Source organism: Littorina saxatilis, linkage group LG9, assembly GCF_037325665.1.
Source record: "Littorina saxatilis isolate snail1 linkage group LG9, US_GU_Lsax_2.0, whole genome shotgun sequence".
NCBI lineage: Eukaryota > Metazoa > Mollusca > Gastropoda > Littorinimorpha > Littorinidae > Littorina > Littorina saxatilis.
In genome coordinates, this window is record NC_090253.1 from 39,622,446 (window position 1) to 39,631,497 (window position 9,052).

The 9,052-nt window shown below is 43.4% G+C and overlaps 1 protein-coding gene across 3 annotated transcripts in view; it reads left to right on the top strand.

Moving 5' to 3' along the window:
- Nucleotides 1-5,810, top strand: part of LOC138976044 (serine/threonine-protein kinase 36-like) — a 53,013-nt gene extending 47,203 nt beyond the window's left edge. For all 3 annotated transcript variants that reach the window (XM_070348838.1, XM_070348840.1, XM_070348839.1), the window contains 3 exons: nucleotides 1,693-1,765; nucleotides 2,938-3,034; nucleotides 3,534-5,810. In XM_070348838.1, the coding sequence (XP_070204939.1) occupies nucleotides 1,693-1,765; nucleotides 2,938-3,034; nucleotides 3,534-3,740 (377 nt within the window). In that variant the 3' untranslated portion in view covers nucleotides 3,741-5,810. The remainder of the gene's footprint in view (nucleotides 1-1,692; nucleotides 1,766-2,937; nucleotides 3,035-3,533) is intronic.
- The last annotated feature ends 3,242 nt before the right edge of the window (nucleotides 5,811-9,052 follow it).

Genomic DNA, 9,052 nt, shown 5'->3' on the forward strand with positions numbered 1-9,052 from the left:
TCTGGCCTAATTCCATATTACATCTCCGTATTTATCAAACAGCACAGGCGTAAGTGGGCAAGTGGCCTATTTTGTGTTGATTCTGGTCTAATTCCTGCACATCCATACTCATGCATGCACACACACACACACACACACACACACACACACACACACACACACACACACACACATTCTAGATCTCTTTCGCTCTCCTCTTTCTCTCTCTCTTCCTCTCTCCAAGCCCTCCCATCTCTCCCTCTCTCTCCCCCTCTGTCTCTCCCCTCTCTCTCTCTCCCTCTCTCTCCATCTCTCCCCCTCTCTCTCTCCATCTCTCTCTCTCACAAATCTCTCTCTCTGTCTCTCTCTCTCTCTGTCTCTCTCTCTCTCTCTCTCTCTCTCTCTCTCTCTCTCTCTCTCTCTCTCTCTCTGTTTCTCTTTCTCTCTCTCTCTTCTCTCTCTCTCTCCCTCTCCCCTCTCTCTCTGTTTCTCTCTCTCTCTCTTCTCTCTCTCCCTCTCTCTCTCTCTCACTCTCAGATTTCTCTCTCTCTCCCTCTGTCTCTCCCCTCTCTCTCTCTCTCCTCTCTCTCTCTCTCTCTCTCCATCTCTCCCCCTCTCTCTCTCCATCTCTCTCTCTCTCAGATCTCTCTCTCTCTCTCGCTCTCTCTCTCTCTCTCTCTCTCTCTCAGATCTCTCTCTCTCAGATCTCTCTCTCTCTCTCAGATCTCTCTCTCTCTCTCTCTCTCAGATCTCTCTCTCTCTCTCTCTCAGATCTCTCTCTCTCTCTCTCTCTCTCTCTCTCTCTCCCTCTCTCTCTCTCTCTCTCTCTCTCTCTCTCTCAGATAAGTAAATTTTGTTCTCTTCTAAACAAAACCCTCTGGTGCTTTTTTTGTGTCATCACAATTCGGTTTCTCATTGAGCCTTAACAACAAAAAAAACAGTTTCACTTGTTCACAGACTCGTTCAGCGACAAAGAACCAAACTAGGTAGTCGTCCCAGTTGTTTATGCTTGCATGACCCACCTACATGAATGAAAACCTCTTGTGCTTGGCCAGCTTAAGATGACCTACTTATTCAGACCTAAGAATGTCTGCCTCTAGGGCTGCAGGGGCTGGTATAACTAATAGGTGTTTGTTTTGCCTTCTGAAGTGGATAAGAATTTGATTCACACTGAGACTACAGACTTCAGACTGGTGAAATGGGTTGAGCAAGAAAAACATCATGAAAAAGGGATGATATGGCAGGGAGATATCCTGGTGGATTTGAGGGGTAAGGATGGGTTGGGGGAGAGAAGGGTGGTTGATGGTGTGATGGGGGGTGGATACTCTTTATTTTATTTTAGAATGATGTATAGGTGATATAAAAATGTATCAGGATAGGTGTGTGTGTGTGTGTGTGCATGCACGTGTGTGTGTGTGTGTGTGTATGTGTGTGTGTGTGTGTGTGTGTGTGTGTGCATGTTTGCATGTCTGTGTGTGTGTGTGTGTGTGTGTGCGTGTGTGTGTGTGTGCACGTTTGCATGCCTGTGTGTGTGTGTGTGTGTGTGTGTGTGTGTGTGTGTATGTGTGTGTGTGTGTGTGTGCATGTTTGCATGTCTGTAAGTGTGTGTCTGTGTGTGAGAGAGTGTGTGTGCATGTGCGCACCACTTTGTGGGAAATGTTTGGTGTCACAGACTATGTCTATCATTGTTGTCAATATATTTCTGTTTTTCAGGTGCCTGTGGAAACCTGGGGATGCACGCGGCAGTGCTGTGCCCTGAACTGAAGAAGGCCAAAATCATGGCACAGTGAGTAGAATTCAGTTATTAGTCTCATTTTATAAGTAGAGACATCATTTTGAAGCTAGTTTGCCTAAACGTACTCATCTCAAGCTGATGAGTAAAATGAAGGTGGGAAATATTTTCCAAAGGAACAAAGAAGAAAAGCAAAAGACAAGAAATGTGTACATTTTTGTCAATTTGGTGCTTGCTCAAATTCTTTACTATGTGCTTTTTAAGGGCTTGAGTATTCTTTGTCAAAGTTTCCAAGGAATTGTACAGCGATGCTCTAAGCATCAGAGGAAAAAAGGTCAGTTGGACCTGGATTGAAAATATATATTGGTCCAAATGTCCTAGCTTTGTCTGCTTGGTAGGAAATCGATGGTCAGACGGCCTCTTACATGTCCAAAATATCAAACTGTCAACCGGCCAGGAATCAGACCGATGTGTCAGATTTAAAAAGTATGCGTCAGTGACGGAAGAACAAGGCCTGGGAACAACACTGATTAAAAAAGGGTGCAATGGCTTGGTGGTAAGACGCCGACCTCCAAAGCGGAAGGTTGTGGGTTCGAATCCTGGCCACGCCTGGTGGGTTAAGGTGGAGATTTTTCCGATCTCCCGGGTCAACTTATGTGCAGACCTGCTTGTGCCGTACCCCCTTTGTGTACATGCAAGCACAAGACCAAGTGCGCACGGAAAAGATCCTCTAATCCATGTTAGAGTTCGGTGGGTTATAGAAACACGAAAATACCCAGCATGCTTCCCCCAAAAGTGGCACATGGCTGCCTGAATGGCGGGGTAAAAACGGTCATACACGTAAAAATCCATTCGTGCAAAAACATGAGTGTACGTGGGAGTTTCATCCCACAAACGCAGAAGAAGAAGAAAAAGGTGTGTGTGTTTGCAGGAAAAATTGAACTGGTGAAGTGGTGACTGTATACTGGTACTCTGCCATTGGCTTTCCCTCATCAAAAGTACAGTGGAACCCCCCTTAAATGATTAATAATTAATTAAGTCTTTCCTCTTTGAAGACCTGGATTTGTCAGATTTTCTGTTCATATAACTTCAGTAAGGACTCCCTCCTTTTTCAGACCTTACTTCCTCAGTTTGTTTAGGCCTTAAAGAAAGGTTCCACTCTACTCCGAAAGTTCCAATTTGTCAGAGAATTGTATGAGAAAAGTAATGGTTGTGATGTGTTTCAGCTTGCTGGAGGTAGCGTCCCACGATTCCCAGCCCTCTGTACAGGTCAGCGCGTTACTGGCGCTGCGCAGTCTCTGTCAGCAGGAAGATCTACGCAAGGTGAGAATGACCTCTTTATCTTATCGACTGCCTCAGTGCCTGTCTCTCCTGTGCATTTTCTGTTTTGTGTGTGTATGTATGTGTGTGTGTGTGTGTATGTGTGTGTGTTTACATGTGTGTGCATGTGTGTGTTTACATGTGTGTGTGTGTGTGTGTGTTTATGTGTGTGTGTGTACTGTTTGGCCTTCAACAAAACTCAAAAATGAGATTGGAAGCGTAATATTAGTGCCAGAAATACAGGTATGTTAGTTTGAAATTGCACAGTTCCTGAAAACAAATGCAGGTTTGTCTGGGAAAATATGAGAAGAGAAAATTAAAAAAAATTAACTGATTTGAGATGTCTGAGAATTATGTGAAAATATTTTCTATAAAATGGCACTATTAAAATGTGTGTGTGTGTGTGGGGGGGGGTTGTTAAAGACAGCAGAGAAGAATGACAGCAGCTACCTTATTCTTTCACCATACATCATTCCCACATCGCTCACTTATCACTCTGCAGGAGCTGATGGTGTTGAAGGCCGTCGATCGCCTCAGCAGCCTGACGCTGGCCAACACCCCTCGCCCCGGCTCACGGGCCATGACCCCTCGACCTGAGACCCCGGGGTCGCGACCTGGCAGCAGCCTGGCCCACAATGCTCTCACCTCAGGCAGCGATCTGGTCAGTCACTGCAGCAAACTCATCCGACTTCTGCAGAACAAAAGCTGATGAGTCGATGAAAAGTTGACCTGAGAAAGTAATGCACTGGATAAAGTTATGGTGAGACTTCTCAGGAATCTGCTACTATGATGTATGCTTAGACCATCACCTGGTGGGGATCCAGGTCCAGAACCAGGAAATCTTATACATCCAGGGGAATGAGGTTCATTGTCAGGAACTAGCTGAGTCTCATTTATTTGCTGTAGAAGTAAAGGTGATCCGTTCATTGGATGGATTGTCTCTGATAGTATAGGTACATTTAAGGAAAAAGGTAAGACAACACTCTGCAACAGTGTCATATCTTCTTCAGAACAAAAGGTGATGAATTTGTGAAATAGGTGATCTGGGATACATTCCATGAAGTGAAGTTTATCATCAGATACTGCTGCAGAATAAATCCATGTGATTGCTAACCTCCGGTCACAAGTAGAATCAGTGGTGCACAGTTTATCGTCAAGCACAACATGAGTGCCTTTCGTCCTCTGTGAAACATATCCTAACCAGTGCATGGCACAGATGACCTGTGAAACATTCCATTAGGTCAAATGAATTGTGAAATTCAGGGACAGTGTCATTTGTTGCTAGACAGTAGTATTGAACAGTGAACCCCAGATACTTTGGATATATATAGTTCACGGTGAAACGATACAGCAATGTCATCTGTCTTCGATGACAAAGGCCAGTTTGTTTGTTTGTTCGTTCATGGGCTGAAACTCCCACGGCTTTTACGTGTTTGACCGTTTTTACCCCGCCATTTAGGCAGCCATACGCCGCTTTCGGAGGAAGCATGCTGGGTATTTTCGTGTTTCTATAATCCACCGAACTCTGACATGGATTACAGGATCTTTTTCGTGCGCACTTGGTCTTGTGCACACGGGGGTGTTTGGACACCGAGGAGAGTCTGCACACAAAGTTGACTCTGAGAAATAAATGACAAAGGCCAGTGATTCAGGGCTCCCCAAACTGTGCATCCCTGCGTCCTATACACACAAGAAGCCTAAAACACGTACCTGGTACTAGAAATTCATGGAGGGGGGCCCGGGACCCACTAAACGTAGAAATGCAAGAATGTTCTTTTAGGCCAAAAAAAAAAATAGGTCTGTTTACGGTAACCCGACCGACCCTAGTTTTTTCGCGCGACCCTAGACTTTTTTTTGGCATTTGGGAAAAAAAAAAAAAAGTCTTGGTTTTTTTGGCAAAATAACGTAAAAATATGGTTTTTTGGGAGAAAAAAAAAAAAAAAAAAAAAAAAAATCCCGACCTACCGACTTTATTTTTTTGGCCTATGTTACCGTAAACAGACCTATTTTTTTTTTGGCCTTATGTGTTATAAGTACACTGCCGGCCCCTGGACTTCGGGGACCCTCATAAACTCCACTGAGGAAAAAAAAGGAAAGAGAGAATGCTTACTGTCCTACAGGCTAAATATTTCGCCTCTTACGGACATGATATGGGTTATATGAAAATTCGAGTTTTTACGCCCTCACGGCTTTTGATGAGATACACAAGTGTATGCGTGTTTAGGTGGTATCAGCCATCTGCACTTATGATAGAATGAATAAGGTCTTTTACGTGCCATTGTGGTGACACAGGGGTGGGATATGGCTTCCATGTCTGGGTCTTCACATAAGGTTGACCCGTGTCCGTCCCAGCCTGAATTCGAACCTGCGGCCTTCGATCACAAGTCCAGTGCTCTACCAACTGAGCTGCCGGGCCCCCCACTCCACTGAGGGGGTCCATGGACCCTTTAGGAGGGCCATCTGTGGGGGTCCTGGTGATTCCATGACATAGCAGACCTCCAGTGCTTTCCATGGAGTAAACTGTTCTGTCAGATGTCTTTTGTACAGTAAAAATGTCTGTTGAACTTACATGTGTAGAAGTAATCAGCAACCGTCCTAATTTAGCGTGGTCTGATTTGCCGTCCAGAATGTGTGGTGGTTTTGTTTTTAAATCCTTTTGATGTGAAGATTGTTCATGCTATTGTATGTCTTTTTCTATGTTGACATCCATTGGATGGGATATTACTGTCGTTTGAAATTTGCAGGTATATTTATTTGTATTGCCATAATTTGAACTTTCTGTAGCTGAGAGAGAGTTTGAATAAATGTGTGTGTGAGTGCTTGCATGTGTGTGTGTGTGTGTATGTGTGAGTATATATATGTGTGTGTGTGGGGGGGACTTCAAGTTTTGTTCTACCGTTTGTAAAGTATTTTCATTGGATCGATCATTCACTGAAAAAAACACCAATAGAAAAGAATGAATAATACCACATAATTCGTTTTAAGAATTTTTATTGGAGAGAGAGAAAAACAATTATGTGTGTGTGTGAATGTGTGTGTGTATGTGTGACCTTTAATCGGTTGGCTGCTTCATTGCTTGAAACGCTCTTCTCCTTTCTCTCATCAGCATCATTTTCAAGGTGGGAGAAAACCTAAGAAAACTAGTCGCAACCGTCCTACACATCAAGCCTTTGTGGTCCTAGATTTGCATACAAGTCTCTTTCTCCCTCTCCCTGTTAAACAGTAAAACCTTTAAACAATCTGAGAAAATCTGGTCTTAACAAGGAATGAGTCTTAAAATGGAGGTAATATTACGGAAGATAACAGAAAATCTGCAAAAGCAAAGTCTTTAAGGGGAGGAAGTCTAAAATGGGGGATGGGGAGGGTTTTCGTAAAACCAGGGGCTCCCCTGTACCTGAAAGGTCAAAACCGAAAAAAGGATCTGCTTCATCTGAAACTCCCACGTACACATGGGTTTTTTTTCACAAGTAGGTTTTTACGTGTATGACCGTTTTTACCCTGCCATTTCGGCAGCCATACGCCGATTTCGGGGGAGAAAAAAAGGATTAAGAGAGGAAATACATGCTTGATTAATAATCAATAACTGCTGAGTAACGAATGCACACAAAAAAGACTTGCATGCCTCTCTGCCTGGCCCGTTTGTTTCACTGGCCGCACAGTTGCCAACAAACTGATGATGCACAGCCGTACAAAAGGAGAACAAGATAATGATACTTTGTCAGGGGGAACTGGTACAAATATCAAAGTACACTTTTCTCTCTAGCTGTTGTGAGAACCTTAAGAATTGAATTTGTCTTCCTTTTGATTGAAAGTGAGCTTATTTCCTTGGTCACATTTTGTGGAATGACTTTTATAGTTCTTAGAGGGCCTACAGATACTGGATTTCTCGTGTAGACCATACTGAGATCCGACCGTGCTTTCACATACCGCAAATCAGTAGCCTGGTGGGCGGGCATGTAGCTCAGTCGGTAGCGCGCTGGATTTGTATCCAGTTGGCCGCTGTCAGCGTGAGTTCGTCCCCACGTTCGGCGACAGATTTATTTCTCAGAGTCAACTTTGTGTGCAGACTCTCCTCGGTGTCCGAACACCCCCCGTGTGTACACGCAAGCACAAGACCAAGTGCGCACGAAAAAGATCCTGTAATCCATGTCAGAGTTTGGTGGGTTATAGAAACACAAAAATACCCAGCATGCTTCCTCCAAAAACGGCGTATGGCTGCCTAAATGGCGGGGTAAAAAACGGTCATACACGTAAAATTCCACTCGTGCAAAAAACACGAGTGTACATGGGAGTTTCAGCCCATGAACGCAGAAGAAGAAGAAGAAGAAGTAGCCTGGTTTACTGCGTTTTGTTCCCATCTGAATTGACTTTGTAACTTACACCCATGTCAATCTAGATAATGTTCTCAGCAAACAATGCACAAGAAGAAGCAATTTTATGATTTTCTGGATAAGGCACACAAAAAAGCAGGCCTGTTTAAAAGGCGGCGTCAGACATTGCCACGTGACCCCCGTTGCTCAGCTTTCCTAAGTACCCACACTCCTTTAGATGTTTCGAAAAGAAAAGAAAACAAAAATACAAAACATAGGAGGAAAAAGGAGATAAAGGTTAAAATGAATGAATGGTACCAGCGAATCCTTGAAGGTATTTATTTAATTTGAGTGTGCGTGCGTGTGTCTGTGTGTGTTTGTGTGTGTGTGCATGCGCGTGTGTGTGTGTGTTGTGTGTGTGTGTGCATGCGTGCGTGTATGTGTGTGTGTGTGTGTGTGATCGTGTGTGTTGTGTGTGTGTGTGTGTGTGTTCGTGTGTGTGTGTGGGGGTGTGTGTGTGTGTGTTCGCGTGTGTTTGTGTGTGTATGCATGCGTGTGTGTTTGTCTGTGTGTGTGTGTGTGTGTGTGTTTAAAAGTACCGTTCATCCCGCGTACACGATCGTGTTCACCACCGCCGATCTGTCAAAGCTTTTACCATAGAATAAGAGCATGCCTTCACTTGGACACATACCTCAAATCAGCAGACTGATTGTATTCTATGCAGAACGGCAATTTTCTCGTCGAGCTAATTGAACAGATTGACTAAGAAGTCACTTACAAAAGTAGTTCCACAAACAAAATGTAATTCTGCACAAGAAGAAGTCGGGCTAATGATTACAGGTTATAGGTTTAAGTTGAACGATGCTCTTATTCCATGCAAAAGCCTGAACAAATCTTTATCCTACATACGTGAGGGAGACACTCGTGAGTTAATCGTTCAAATCACACGTGGGTAGGCTATATCATGTAAATGAGTTCATGTCAAGCAAGTCTGGCAGGGACCTGTTTTTCCACTGCTTATGATGCCAAAGTCACCAAGACAAACGTCATTATAGAGAAACAAAATTGCGCTCGCTAAGTACCCTCGATGAATTTTTAGAACTAACACGTCACGCCACACTTTCAGAGTGACGTTTCTTTACTTTGACGTAATAGATTGCACGAGGCTTTAGAAGAGATCGAGGTTCCAAAACAAGCGTCTTCAATTTAGCTGCCTCGACTGCAGGACATTTTCAGTAAAATACACGTAAGTACAGTATGTAGAATAAACAGAATACTACATGGCTTTCTGTATCGTACCAGATTTACACTCGTTGCTTTTTCAAATAGTGAACAGCTCGCGATGTATTGGTACTTGTGAAAATGATCACCTGCGCATGAAGGAGTGTATCTTTACAGCTTGTAGCTATATGGGGGAAAATCTTTTTGTATACAGGAAAAATGTCAAACAGGCCAAACACAATGTGGACATGAAACGATAGCGGTCTTTTGTCGCAGCAAAAATAGTCAAAGGAAAAGGATGAAAAGTATCAGAGAAAAACACAAAGCGTGTAACCAAGGAAACAAAAAACCAACTAATTTACAAATAGGTGAAGAAGAAGGACGAAGAAGAGGCTAAAGCAAAAGAAAAAGAACAAAAGACAAAAGAGAGCATTCAAGAGAATAACAATGATAGAAAAAAAAGTATAAATCTTACCACTGTGTTAACAGC